Source organism: Pelodiscus sinensis, chromosome 5, assembly GCF_049634645.1.
Source record: "Pelodiscus sinensis isolate JC-2024 chromosome 5, ASM4963464v1, whole genome shotgun sequence".
In the NCBI taxonomy this organism is placed as follows: domain Eukaryota; kingdom Metazoa; phylum Chordata; order Testudines; family Trionychidae; genus Pelodiscus; species Pelodiscus sinensis.
The window spans coordinates 4102334-4117118 of NC_134715.1; the positions used below are offsets into that span (position 1 = coordinate 4102334).

At 48.0% G+C, this 14785-nt stretch overlaps 1 protein-coding gene across 5 annotated transcripts in view; it reads right to left on the reverse strand.

The window, feature by feature from the left end:
- Positions 1-7459, reverse strand: part of CENPC (centromere protein C) — a 130327-nt gene extending 122868 nt beyond the window's left edge. For 2 of the 5 annotated variants that reach the window (XM_075929261.1, XM_075929262.1), the window contains exons 1-4: positions 7316-7456; positions 2767-2813; positions 1043-1107; positions 624-721 (exon numbers count right to left, since the gene is read on the reverse strand). In XM_075929261.1, the coding sequence (XP_075785376.1) occupies positions 624-721; positions 1043-1107; positions 2767-2813; positions 7316-7330 (225 nt within the window). In that variant the 5' untranslated portion in view covers positions 7331-7456. Of the gene's footprint in view, positions 1-623; positions 722-1042; positions 1108-2766; positions 2814-7315 lie in introns of all 5 variants that reach the window. The other 3 variants (XM_075929260.1, XM_075929259.1, XM_075929263.1) reach the window with 2 other exon arrangements.
- Between the last annotated feature and the right edge of the window lie 7326 nt (positions 7460-14785).

A 14785-nucleotide genomic window follows, 5' to 3' on the forward strand; every position in this document is an offset into this window, starting at 1 on the left:
TTTTCCATTCCTCGGATCATCCTAGTGGCCCTTCTTTGTACCCGTTCCAGTTTGAATTCATCCTTCTTAAACATGGGGGACCAGAACTGCACACAGTATTCCAAATGAGGTCTCACCAATGCCTTGTTTAAGGACACTAACACCTCGTTATCTCTACTGGAAATACCTCACCTAATGCATCCCAAGACCGTATTAGCCTTTTTCACAGCCATGTCACATTGGCGGCTCATAGTCATCCTGTGATCAACCAGGACTCCGAGGTCCTTCTCCTCTTCCATCACTTCCAACTGATGTGTCCCCAGCTTATAACTAAAATTCTTGTTATTAATCCCTAAGTGCATAACCTTATACTTCTCACTATTACATTTCATCCTATTACTATTACTCCAATTTACAAGATTATCCAGACCTTCCTGTATAATATCCTGGTCCTTTACTGAATTGGCAATACCTCCCACTTTGTGTCATCCGAAAACTTTATTAGCACACTCCCGTTATTGGTGCATGTATAAAACTTCAAGAGGTGCATGTATAAAACTCTGTCGAATGACGACAAATACATATTTAAGGGAAATAGTTCCCCACACCAAACAGTTACATTGTTGTTAAGACCACTCTCTCACCTCTTTGCTCAGTAATAAATCTTTCGTTTGCTTTAAAATGACAGGGGTTGAGCAATATGTTATACTTGGAGAATGTATTGTAGAATCACTAACACAACCTAAAAAGAAAAAAAACCAATGTAACAAGATAAAGGGAACAAATACATAGCTTGTATATTTTAAAAGATATGATTTACTCAGACCTAATGAGAAAAAAATTCAGTCAACAGGAAAAGATATGGTTTATGTAGGAGAGGTTGCAGTTCTCATATATTTTTAGAAAAATCTTTACACATTTTGCATTATGATATGGACTTGCTACATGAAAAATCAAACTGCTTATACAACCAATCGCTTTCCACTAGGCATGATTGAGGAGAGTTTTCTGACATGCTCATAAATTAAAGATACTAATTTACGGATAAAAGTTAGATGCTTACTTTCAAAACAGTCTTGAATAATTTTCAGTGCATTTTGGCCTGGCTGTACATTAATCTGTTCTTTTCTAGAGGGAAGAAGGAAAAAATATATTTAAAGCATCTTTTGCTATAAAAAATTACTACCTAAAATTTGCATGTAGCCTGTTTCTCTCAGCATATGCAGAGTAAGCACAATGGCTGATATGATATAATGGCTTTTACATTGACATCACATCACTATTGATATTAGTTCATAACTTCTGTACATTTTTGGTTTTCCAAGCTTAATTTTCTGCATGATGATAAGTTTAGCTTGCTTTCTGAAAATTCAAGAGACAATAGTTCAACCAATATTGAGTATGAGGGGCATGAAAAAATGTCTTCTTCCCGCAAACCAAAATGGACAACTTTGTTTTACACTGCCTTACAGGTGACATGCCCTCATTGGGTAATAAAGCCAAGAGAATAGGAAGAAATTGTTTTTTGGTATGAATATATGTTACAAGTTTTTAAAAATCAGATCTTAGGCAAGTAAGGTAATTTTTTCACTAAACTAATAAGTGTGCACCTAAAAGTAGACTCCCCAATATGCATGCCTGACTTAGCTGTATAGTAAGAAAACAAATGTATTGCTGCAAATTGGCAGAAACATCTGTAAATAGGAAAAGTGTTTATGCAAAAATTGTAAGGTGTGAAAGGACTGAATAAGAGCCCCAGTGGAAACTGCAATGGAGGAATAGATGGAGGAACAACTGCAGAATATTAGGCCTTGTCTACACTACCCAATAGATCAACGGGCAGCGATCAATCCAGCAGGAGTCAATTTATCACATCTATACTAGACGCGATAAATAGATCCTCAAGCACTCTCCCATCGACTCCGGTACTCCACCAGATCAAAAAGCACAGGCGGAATCATTGGGAGAGCATCAGCTGTTGACTTAAAGCAGCAAAAACACCATGGTACGTAGCTCTAAGCATTTTGACTTCAATTATTCACATAGCTAAAGTTGCATAACTCAGATCAATCTCACATAGTAGGGTAGATCAAGCCTTAAAGTGCACTAAGGCCAATGAAGTATACATGAAAATTCTGTGAAGTGTTTTATCCAGTAAACAACCTATGTGACAGCAAGAGAGGGATTCTTATTTCCTGCAATGCATTCGACAGGTCATCTCTGTGATGCCTAGCCAAACATTTCTAGTTGTGGAACTGAAAAAGCTATGTTAGAAACACTATAGTTGCATGGTGTAAATACTTAGAAGTTGGAAAAGGCTGGGGTCTGAGAAGGACGTATCAATAGGCCTCGTCTTCACTCACCCTTTTACCCACATGTAAATCAAAGGGATGCTGGATGGGGTAATGCAGTAGCTCAGAAGCAAAAAGCAAAATTAAGGTTCTGTACACAATCTAAACGCTGGCATTACCTGACTTCTGAGTGAATAGTCAGACATTTGCTTGTCAATGTCCACCTTCTAATATTCTATTTAACTGAGGATCACTCGATTGACCAAAATAATCAGGAGGAAAAAAATAAAATGCTTTCAGTAAAACTATTTTAGTATTTAACATTTTAACTTCCACATATAAAATAAAATATTCACTTAAAATAAAAACACTGAACTAATCCGATAACCAAGTTAAAAGAATATAGCTGATATACTGTAGTTCCTATATTTATCTACTAATATAGCACAACATAACTGTCACAAGTGGCCAGAATCTACAAATTAAAATTAATTACCCTTCTCCATAGCAAAATCTTGCTCTGTAGTCATTTTTTAAATGATTCTGTAAAAAAAAGAAAAAACTAAAGTCAATTTCTTACCATCAAACATGATACCACTTGAAAAAGAAAGGGAACTATTCAATTAATTATTTGTTTCTTGAGTACATCAGTTCAGAGGATTCCCAGAATTAGGTTTTGTACTGATGTGAAACAGGTAAGAACTCCCTGAGCTAATTTTTTTTTCCCCTCTACAGTGCTGGTAAATATACCCACACATGTATACCAGCAGCTAATAACTTCGCTTACCTCTAAAATAAGCATATAAAGCATGGAATCTGACTGATTTAATTACATGGCTCACATGACATTCAGGTGTTCTAAGTTTTCATTAAAAAAAAAAAACTTTCTAGTCACCATGACTGTGGAAATACCTTTTGTGAATGAACTGGAGCCATGTCTCCCTGAGTCTGACTACCTGATACAACGACAGAGGGGTAAACTCCTATATCTTTTATTTATCTGACTGGAGCATCTACTTAATACTGACAATGACATTTCATTTTAAATTGTTTAGTCCAGAGGTTCTAAAAGTGTGGGTCCCAGCCCATGGGAGGCGGGAGGAATGGAGAAACACTCAGAGGCACAGAGGGATCTGGAGAGGGAGTGCCACCCCAAGCTGCTCCATTGCCTGCTCTGTGCCAACCCTACCCACAACTGCAGCCCCACCTCCTGACCCTGTACCAAGTCTTGCTCCCAGCCTTAGTCCACAGCTGCAGCTCCACACCTGGCCCCTGGCCATGGCTGTGTTTCTGGCCCCAGACTCACCCTCAGCCTGGGCCCCCTTATTCTTATCCCAGTCTCCCCCTTCTTTCCCCATGGGAGCTGCAGCCCTGCTCCTATCCCTGAAGGATTGAGGGTGCTACTCTCAAAAGTCTGGGGACCAATGGTTTAATCAGTGATCATTTTAGTGGATGGAATGAAGAAGGGAGGGGAGTGATGCTCATTGGACTAGGAACTAAGAGGGGGTTGATGCTCTCCGGACTGAGTACTGTTTGTAGCCAAGGGGAGGCACGGGAAGCGGCGTGGGCCAGGCTGTCAATTCCAGGGGCTCCCCTTGGTTGCAAAAAGTGAACCAGAGCCAATGGGAGCCATCAGGCTCCGTGGCCGTGGCACCGGTAAAATAACACACCGGGGCAGGCTAGTTAGCAGGTTTCTCAAAGTGGTTTCACAAACCACTTTGAGAAACACTGCTCCAGCAGAGCACCTCTTCCTGGCCACCCACCGGACGGTTCACAAATACTCCATTTAGCCTTCCCTTCTAGCAGCTGCAATGTTACCCACTGTCCAAGTCCCTAAAACCTGCACTGGCCCCTCACTAATTCGTGTTAGACAGCTACAGATTCATGCTAACACCTTGATTCCATCTAAATTAACACAAGACCCTTTGTCAGGCAACTCTTGGATCAGCCTCTTCAGGGAGTCTCAGACTATCACCGGGTCATTCTGTTGACAGGCAATCTTCCCTCTGGTAAGTCAGTTCTCCTGGACAATAGTCAGCCAATTGTACAGACTGATTCAATGTCACGGGAAGGACCATCTATTGTTAGGCCTTTGCCGCCAACCTCTAGAATTCACGTCCAGCATCGAGGTAACAGAACAGAGAAGATTAAAAAAATGGATTCTGCAATCTGACACAGATACATATAAAAAGAACCCACAATCAAATAGGATATCACAAACTGATCCCACAAATTGTCACAGGAGCAAATCTTCAAAGACTTTTACCATGCCTCACCTACCAATGCCAAACCACAAAAAGCTATTTTAGAGATTTGAGCTTGAACAAAGATACAAACTGTTTCAAGACTAGGGATGTAAAGTCCCTGTTAATCAGTTAACCGTCATGTTTAACTGGCTAACCACTTAAACAGGGCAGGTGAGCTGGAGCTGCTCCCCACCACGGGGGCAGCTCCGGAGTGCCCTTACCTGGGCATGCCATGCTGGGCCCGCTTCAGACAGGGGCTGCTCTGGCCAGGCTGGTCCACTCCCCACCAGTGAGGGGCTCCACTGTGCTTGAGTGGCTTCTACCCCACATAGACAAAGCTACCGCTTAACATGAAGCACTCTTCCTCAAGCATCAAAACCCAATGACAACACAAGAGCTGATTCAAAGCAAATAACTGTAGGACCAGAGACTTGACCACAAGTCTAGGTTTTGGCCAGGACCCCATGCAACAACAAAACCCCAGGACTACACAGTCAAGAAAAGCAGTAGCAGTGAAGTTGTTGATGTCCAGAACAACAGATCACTAAACATTAATCCAATTTACAGAAGGATCAAAAACAAGTTCTCTCTTAAATGAGAATGAGCGACCACAACGTTATTTGCCCAATACATGGAACCAACTCTGGTAAAATCAGAGAGCAGGACCCAGTAGCAGAGATGTAGCTCCAGCAAGGAATTCCATTACTTGAAACTGGTCACAAAGATATCACTTGGGAAAGTTCTGAAGGAAGCTGGATTAACAGTGAATCTGAGGGCAAGTCTTTGGTATGGGCTGGAGACAGGCAGTGATCACGGCAGTGGGGATGGATTTATTGTAGCTTGTATACAGGACCACCAAGCACTTTCCTGTCAACTCTGGTACTCCACCAAAATGAGAAGCGCAGATGGAGTCAGCAAGGGAGTGCCAGCTGTTAACTCTCAGTAGTGAAGACATCATGGTAAGGAGACCTATGTACGCCAATTTCAGCTACACTATTCAGATCCTTAGATCTATTTCAGCAACTTAAATCCACAACCCCCAGCAGTGTAGAGTAGGCCTGAGTGTACAGATAGTGGTACTTCAAAGCCATCGTTAAGATCTAGAGCAGATTCCCCATCACAGTAGAAGCAAAAAGTCTGAAGAGTTAGAATCCCTATGAAAATGGTATTGACAGAAAATTTTCCTTATTGCTGTTTGTCATAGTCCTTAGATGACCATGTCTAGGACCTGCTACCAGAAAAGAGAAAGGGGATTATTTAACATTTGAGATGCTTTAGCACCTGAGGAAAACAGCCTGGGAAACTTTAAACACAACAGCACAAAGTTGACACAATATTCAGCCACTTGTAAAACTCAGTTTGACAGGTCACCATGTATCACAGTGAGGAAACCGCCTAACAATGGTGGTGTGTGGAGAGATCAAGTGTGAACGCACACTGAATACAGATGGCAAAACAAGCTACTGGTAATTGATCTGAAAACACAAGTAGAAAGCATTTCTCTGCCTCTCAGAAGGAATACTGAGCCTGCCCTGCAGGATAACCAACCCCCCAATGGGGAGCTCCTGGGCACTACTGTAATACACCCAACAACTTCCCCCCCACCTCATCAGGGCCTCCTGGGCACTACCGTAATACACCTAATAGCCCCCGCCGGGGTGCCCGGGCACTACTGTAATACACATAACAGCCCCCGCCGGGGTGCCCGGGCACTACCGTAATACACATAACAGCCCCCGCCGGGGTGCCCGGGCACTACCGTAATACACATAACAGCCCCCGCCGGGGTGCCCGGGCACTACCGTAATACACATAACAGCCCCCGCCGGGGTGCCCGGGCACTACCGTAATACACCTAATAGCCCCCTATGGAGTGCCCGGGCACTACCGTAATACACATAACAGCCCCCGCCGGGGTGCCCGGGCACTACCGTAATACACATAACAGCCCCCGCCGGGGTGCCCGGGCACTACCGTAATACACATAACAGCCCCCGCCGGGGTGCCCGGGCACTACCGTAATACACATAACAGCCCCCGCCGGGGTGCCCGGGCACTACCGTAATACACCTAATAGCCCCCGCCGGGGTGCCCGGGCACTACCGTAATACACCTAACAGCCCCCGCCGGGGTGCCCGGGCACTACCGTAATACACATAACAGCCCCCGCCGGGGTGCCCGGGCACTACCGTAATACACATAACAGCCCCCGCCGGGGTGCCCGGGCACTACCGTAATACACATAACAGCCCCCGCCGGGGTGCCCGGGCACTACCGTAATACACATAACAGCCCCCGCCGGGGTGCCCGGGCACTACCGTAATACACCTAATAGCCCCCGCCGGGGTGCCCGGGCACTACCGTAATACACATAACAGCCCCCGCCGGGGTGCCCGGGCACTACCGTAATACACCTAACAGCCCCCGCCGGGGTGCCCGGGCACTACCGTAATACACATAACAGCCCCCGCCGGGGTGCCCGGGCACTACCGTAATACACCTAACAGCCCCCGCCGGGGTGCCCGGGCACTACCGTAATACACATAACAGCCCCCGCCGGGGTGCCCGGGCACTACCGTAATACACCTAATAGCCCCCGCCGGGGTGCCCGGGCACTACCGTAACACCCCTAAGCAATGACTGCCCGGCAGGTCCCCCCCATGGCCGCGCCCCAAACCCGCCCTGCTCTGGAAACCGCCCAGCCGGTGACAACTGGGAGACCCCCCCCCCAGCCCCAAGGCGGGGGCTCGGGCCGCGGCACCCCCGGCTGCTTCCCGCCCCGCCCGCCCGCGCTCGCACCAGCGGCTCCGCCATGTCGGCTCCCGGGCCGCTCCCGGCGCCCTGGCAACGCGCGCGCGAGCACCGCTCCGGCTATTTGAAAACTCGGGGGCACGCCCGCTGCGCACGCGCACTGGCCCAGGCAGGGGATGGGAAACGCTCATTGGTTAGAGGGAGCATACGTCACAGAGCGCGACTTCCGCCCACACGCCTGTGGTACTACTGCGCTTGCGCACTAGCTCCCCCCGCCCGGCCGCGTTCGGCGGGAGAGTGCAAAGACCGTGAACGCGTCACGTGACCCGCCTACTAAGCGGCCTCACCAGCTTGCCCACCTCACCAGCCCCGCCCCTTGGGCACAGTCACCTGCCTGCCTCGCGCCACTCAGCCCCTGCCCCGCCCCCTGGGCCCCGCCCCCCCGTCTGCCTCGCGCTCCTGCGCCCCTGCCCCGCCCCCTTGCACACCCAGCCCTGCACCCCTGCCCCCTTGCACACCCAGCTCTGCTCCCCTGCCCCTGCCCCGCCCCCTTGCACACCCAGCCCTGCACCCCTGCCCCCTTGCACACCCAGCTCTGCTGCCCTGCCCCTGCCCCGCCCCTTGCACACCCAGCCCTGCACCCCGTCCCCTTGCACACCCAGCTCTGCTGCCCTGCCCCTGCCCCACCCCCTTGCACACCCAGCCCTGCCCCGCCCCCGTGCACACCCAGCCCTGCACCCCTGCCCCCTTGCACCCAGCTCTGCGCCCCTGCCCCGCCCCCTTGCACACCCAGCCCTGCACCCCTGCCCCCTTGCACACCCAGCTCTGCTCCCCTGCCCCGCCCCTTGCACACCCAGCCCTGCACCCCGTCCCCTTGCACACCCAGCTCTGCTCCCCTGCCCCCGCCCCGCCCCCGTGCACACCCAGCCCTGCCCCGCCCCCGTGCACACCCAGCCCTGCACCCCTGCCCCCTTGCACACCCAGCTCTGCTCCCCTGCCCCGCCCCTTGCACACCCAGCCCTGCACCCCGTCCCCTTGCACACCCAGCTCTGCTCCCCTGCCCCTCCCCCTTGCACACCCAGTCCTGCCCCGCCCCCGTGCACACCCGGCCCTGCACCCCTGCCCCCTTGCACACCCAGCTCTGCTCCCCTGCCCCGCCCCCTTGCACACTGTTGGAAATAATCCTGGATGCAGGTGAAAACAAGCGGAGGATTTATTATACACCAGCTGATGGAGTGACACGCAGGGCTTACCCCGGTGAACATGGTTAATTAACACAATACAATAGGTTATATAGTCAGCAGGTGGATGGAGGAAAAATGATTTGATAGGTCTAGCAGCAAGACTAAATGAGCACATAAGCCAATAGAACTACTAAAGATTACATAATATCTCCTCCACCCATTGCAAAATAACAACTTATTAATATCCAGGTGGTTATTGTTCAAATGCCAAAACATGTCAGCAAAACAGTAACAACATTTTAGTCTGCATAGATGATATTTCTATAGCAGGCAGGTATGGCTGTGAGTTGGTGCAGCGCTTGGGTCTCCGGCTCGTTATCTAGGAGTAAAGCAAGACAGTTAAGATAACATTCAGAAAATTTGCTTAAGCAAAATGTGTTACGTTACCAACTGGGACTGTGTCCGAGTGTTTTAGAACGTGGTTGCTATGGTGCCCAGAGTCTTTTACTGCCTGCAGCTCTTATCCTGACTGTGGTGTTCCCAGGCTTGATCCCAGGATGGAGTCATGCTGTTTAGAGGCCTACTAGCACATTTAGGGCTGCCTCAGTTTACCCTACACACACCCAGCTCTGCCGCTCGGCTACGCTCCCCTGCCCCGCCCCCTTGCACACCCAGCTCTGCCGCCCGGCTACGCTCCCCTGCCCCGCCCCTTTGCACACCCAGCTCTGCCACTCACCTGCCCTTGCTCCGCCTCTTTGTACACCCAGCTCTGCCGCCCGGCCACACTCACCTGCTCTTACCCTGCCTCTTTGTACACCCAGCTCTGCCGCCCGGCCACACTCACCTTCCTCTGCCCCGCCCCCTTTGCACACCCAGTTCTACCGCCTGGCCACATTCACCTGCCCTGCACAGCCAAGCTTCCCGCCTCACCCCCTTGCACACCCAGCTCTGCCACTCAGGCATACTCACTTACCCCTACCCTGCACAGCCAGGTTTTCCACCTCACCCGCTTGCACGCCCAGCTCTGTCACCCAGGCACACTCACCTGCATTACACACCTCGGCTGCCCTGTGCTACCAGGCTCCCTGCCTCACCCCCTTGCATACCCAGCTCTGCCCCCTCAGACCTCGCTTATCACCTAGGCACACTCATCTGCCCAACTTTCCCATCCCCTCCGCCCAGCCCTGTCTTCCTACACAGCCAGTCTCCCTCCCTCCCAGCATCTTGACTCACCAGGCTTTGTTTCAGTGCACACCCATTCCACATGCCTGTGACCTAACATAGCTGTAAAATGCACACCCACACCTACCCACCCACAGCCCCACATATGCTTTCACCTCTATTTCCCCCCAAGCTTCCCCCCACTCAACCATCCTCCTGCTACACAGCCGTCATTCCTACCTACACCCATCCTTATAAACACACACCACTTCCTTGGGTGTTCTCACTCCCCTGTTTTTACTTACACTATCCCCTTGTGCACACCATGCCCTCGTGCACCAGGCATTCACATATCATCCTTTTGCAAAGCTCCTAGTTGTACACACCCTCTTGTTGCACCGTCCATGCTAAGCCTATCTTGAACTCTCAGTCCATCCTGCCGTCCCTCTGAACAGTGGTAAACAAGCGCAGCAAGTCGTGCACCAAATCCAAAGCTAGAAACCTTGCTTTTTAGACCCAATACCTGACCTCCTCAGACAGTGGTTTACAAACCAGCTATTGAATCCCCGGGTGACTGAATCAGCCCTCAGGAGAAATGTGGTTAACAGACTGTGGTTTTCAGCTCACAAAGGTGAGCGAACCTTATACGATAGGCACTGTGTAACAGTCTCGTTCCTGCATATTGGCTTCTTAACATGGGACGAGTGCTACTCTCGCTTTGAGGCCTTTGTTTTTGTTATTACTTATATCACACCTACAGGTTTATGCTGGGAATTGTGTTTTTCTAAGTGGAGTAACATATGTGGTGCCCATCTCTAGGTATAAGGGTCTGGTTTTTTTTTTTTAGCAGCGCTGAACACCCATCACTCAAACAGATTCACAGAAGCTGCTGCTACATAGCCCTGCTAAAATCTAGGCTACTGGTGCCAGAGGTGAGCACTTAAAAATAGAAGCAGCAAAGGCCATTTTAAAAAATCTGGCCCATAGAAATTGGAGAGACAGAGAGGGTGTGTCATTTGACCATTTTGGTCTTTTTTTGGCAACCAGCTAGGTAGACTGCTTGTGGCAGATGTCATATGTTCCAGCCTGCAGTGGTGAGTATTTCCTCTTTTTCTGGTTTACAGTACCTCTCTTGTGGTCAGGGCTGGCTTATTTTCAAATGTATGCAACTATCAACCAGGCACCAGCTCTGTTTCTACCATCTGTATCCATTGGTGTAATTCTCACACAAGCACATCATGTATTCAGATAAAGGCAACTTCTCACACCTTATAAATATAAACGAGTGGTCCTATGGCACCTTAGAGACTAACAAAAATAGTGTAAAATCATGAGCTTTTAGTAGGAAAACCCACTTCCTCAGATGAATGGGTTTTACCAATGAAAGCTCATAATTCTCTATATATTTTTGTCAGTCTCTAAGGTGCCACAGGACCACTTGTTTTTAAGGTTACAGGCTAACACAGCTACCCCTGAGAGGCCTCAAACATTTTACTTTTCGTATCCCAGAAACCTGTATCTGCCTTCACTTAAAAGCGTATGTTATAATGGGATTTGCATACGTAGCTGTCCAGAGAGACATGGCAAATATTTCAAAATAAAAACAAAGTCTAATTTCAAATCTTAGCTCGGAAAGGCTCAACTTTTTGTCTGAGGCCAGAGCAGCTCCTTGGAGTCCTGCCAGCAGCCAAAAATAGCTGGAGTTCAGTGTCACTGTTGTGCTAGCCCTGGCCTGCCTTCTAAACTGGAGTTTAAAGGGCTCAGCAGAGCCATTATAGCGAGTTCAGTGCCATCCAAAAAAAGACGGTGACCTGGTCCATAAAAACCTTTCGAAACTGTAGTTCTTAGAGGTGAGTTGCACATATCTATTCCCATCAGGTGTGTGCACCCACCCATGCACAGTTGCCAGTAGATTTTTCCCCTAGCAGCTAGCCATAGGGTTAGGTGCCTCCAAGAATGGCACCAATACGGCGCATTGCCAGCAGATCCAGAGAAGTGATTATTCCCCTTTATTCGGCTCTGGTGAGGCCACATCTGGAGTATTGTGTCCAGTTCTGGGCCCCCCACTATAGAAAGGATGTGGACACACATGAAGACAATCCCAGTGTTCTCTCCCGGAGGCGTTTGCTTTGGAGGATCTGCACCAGGCTGCCAGCGAAGTCCATCTTGACGACCTCTGCCGGCGCCCAGAATCTGGTGACCTGACTGCTCCCCAAGTCCGAGACGTGTCGACGTCCTGCAGGTGAGCGGTGCTGGAATGTTCCCTGCGATGGGGGTGATGCCGCTGTGGTGAAGCGGGATGGATGGGTCCTGAGGCAGGCATGCCCCTAGGACTGGGTGCCGCCGGGGCTGGTGTGAGCAGCACCAGGAACGACAGGATCTGCTGCGCAGCCTGGAGAGCTTTGGGCGCCGATGACTCCTGAAGCAGACAGAGTCTCTCTTCTGCGTCCCGGCCGGGAATGGGATGGGCTGCACCGCTGGGGCCCGTCTTTCCAAACAGGGAGCCCAACACGGGTCTTAGCCTGTCCTCCCCCTTACAGGGAGCGGGAGACCAGTGCCTACCTGCCTTACTGGGTGTCTTGGCCGCAACTACAGGTGGGGCTCAGTGCTGGGCGCTGGCGCCAGCACCAATGCCACCATGGTGGGTGCTGAGTGGGACTGCTGCTCTGTGCTGGAGTGAGCGCCGACTCCATCAGCAGTGCCCGAAGTCTGATTTCTCGCTCCTCCTTAGTCCTCCACTTAGGGTTTACAGATGCAACACTTGATGCTCTGAACAAAACCCAAGCAACACTATAGAGCAGTGAACAATCTGTGCACCAGCATGGGGGACAAGAAAAAACAGAGGGTGGGGGAAGCACATATCACGCCATGAGGACGCCACTCTAAGGATCACCAGAATCGTTCCCCTACAGATACTGCTGAGAGAAAAACATCTGGGACTGGCACATGTGGCCAGCACACACACACCTAAAATGGAATGGACATGAGTATGCATGCCAAAAAATTCTGTGCTAGTGATATTTCCTGGTAAATATTTTTGTTGCCTTTATGGTACCTTTGCTCCATTGGCGTGGTGTAAAAGAACCATAGTGCAAGACAATATAGATTAGCATCTTAACAGAGGTTTTTTTTGGGGGGGGGGAAGTATCTTCTAGAGGCAGATGTCTCAAGTGAAAAATCTTAAGTTTTATGAAAATGTGAAACAATAGTGCAGAGGTGCCTGCAATTTATTTAGGGTTTCTTCAGTTGTGGTTTTGCTTAGTTTATTAAAAAACACAAAGTCACGAGGTTCTTTCACTGCGAAAATGATCATTTCCGCTAGGGAAGGTATCATGGATGACGTTTCATCAAAGATGACACATCTCGAAAGAAAGGGAAACTTTGAACAGGTCTAAATATCACCTCTGAAATGGTTCAAAATATCCTACAGTTTGTGTGTTTAAAAAAAAATCATAAAAAAGCCAGATGAAAAATTCAAAGGGAAAGCTGTCTCTCACACTGTTAAAGCGACAAGGAGTCCTGTAGCACCTTATAGACTAACAGATGTATTGGAGCATAATCTGTTAGTCTATAAGGTGCAACAGGACTCCTTGTCACTTTTGCAGATCCAGACTAACACGGCTACCCCTCTGATACTTCACACACTGTTACAGAACTGAGAAGGCAACTCACTGAGAACAGTCACTTCAAAACAAAACCCAAAAAGTAATTGAAAAGAGAAACATTATTTATTTAGAAATAGTTAAAAGGTTTACAAATCCTTTCTGTTTAAACAAGCAAGCTATTTAAACAGAGAGTTCCTGCTTACAGAAACATCGTAGAGTGATATGCAATAATCATCACATCTCTGTAACAAAAAGTGTTACTATATTAAAGAGTGAGAAACTGAATATGTGACATGCTGTTTCCGGTGATTTTGTTTAAAAGAAGCGTTCTTATAAGAGTTAATAAAGAGAGGAACTGATTCTCCAACATCCTCCACTTTAATGTAGTGATTCACATCCCTACAGTGTGAGTTCCATTCTGATTTACTAGTCTTTTACACTCGTTTTGCATTCATGTATGTGCGCGCGCGCACACACACACACACACTGTAGCAGAGTGGTGAGACAAGTCTATTATTATTTAGAGAGTAATGCTTTAGACCTCAAGGGTCTACCTCTGAGTTGAAATATAAAATCTTTTGGGGTCAACACCTTCAACAAATCATGCTGTAATCTATCAAAATATAATTAAAAAGCAACCCTTTTTATTACATGTTGATTTCTGTTTTGAACTCAAGGTGGTTTTAGATTGTGCTGGCTTTCTAAGGCTGAACCTACAGTAGAGGCCTTCTTCGGCTATTGAATGTCAGAAAACTTGCCCCATTGCTGAATTTCCCCAGTAGAGTCGAGTTCTGCCATTTTACAACAAAAATATGCCGAAAGTAGCACAATTAGAAAAAATCTGTCAACTCAAATTCTTACAAAAGAATTGCTTGCAGACTAAAAATAGAGTTTTTTACTTTTATATATTTCTGGGAAGGACCAGATTTTCAGTTATCTTTGCCTAGTAATTGCAGAGTCTAAAAATTGCCTTGCAAGAAGGAAAGGTCACATATATTAAAGCTCTGTTGGATCTGCGTGAACGTTGCAGAGAAACAGAAAAGGAGCCGTGAAGGTAACCCACAAAAATAAGGGGGGGAAATGTGTTCCTTTTTCTAGAGCAGGCCTTCAAATATTGTTCCCCTTTTTCTAGAGCAGGCCTTCAAATACTTTTTGCTTGTTTGTTACTTATGGAAATCTCATCATGCCTTGGTGTGTCTTATTTCTTGAGGCATAGTCACAAACCTGAAGATAAATTCTGGCCTTGCTGAAGTCAACATGAGTTTTGCCGTTGACTTCCATACGGCCAAAATGTCAGCCAGGGAAACGGAACTCTCCCCCACGTTGTCTGAACTTTTGGGGATGATGGATTTTCCACAAAGAAAGTTGTTCTCCTTTTTGTTGGCTGCATAACAAAAACAGCAGTTTTCACTAACAATACCTTCTCTCAATCACTCTTGTGATGTCACGGTTTCACCAGATCTCCCGCAAAAGCAATCATCAGACATTCATATTGTAAAAAGCCAAGCAGAATGTTAGAATGCCAAAACAAACATTTTGGAAGCCAATGGGCACTCTCTCTCTCTCTC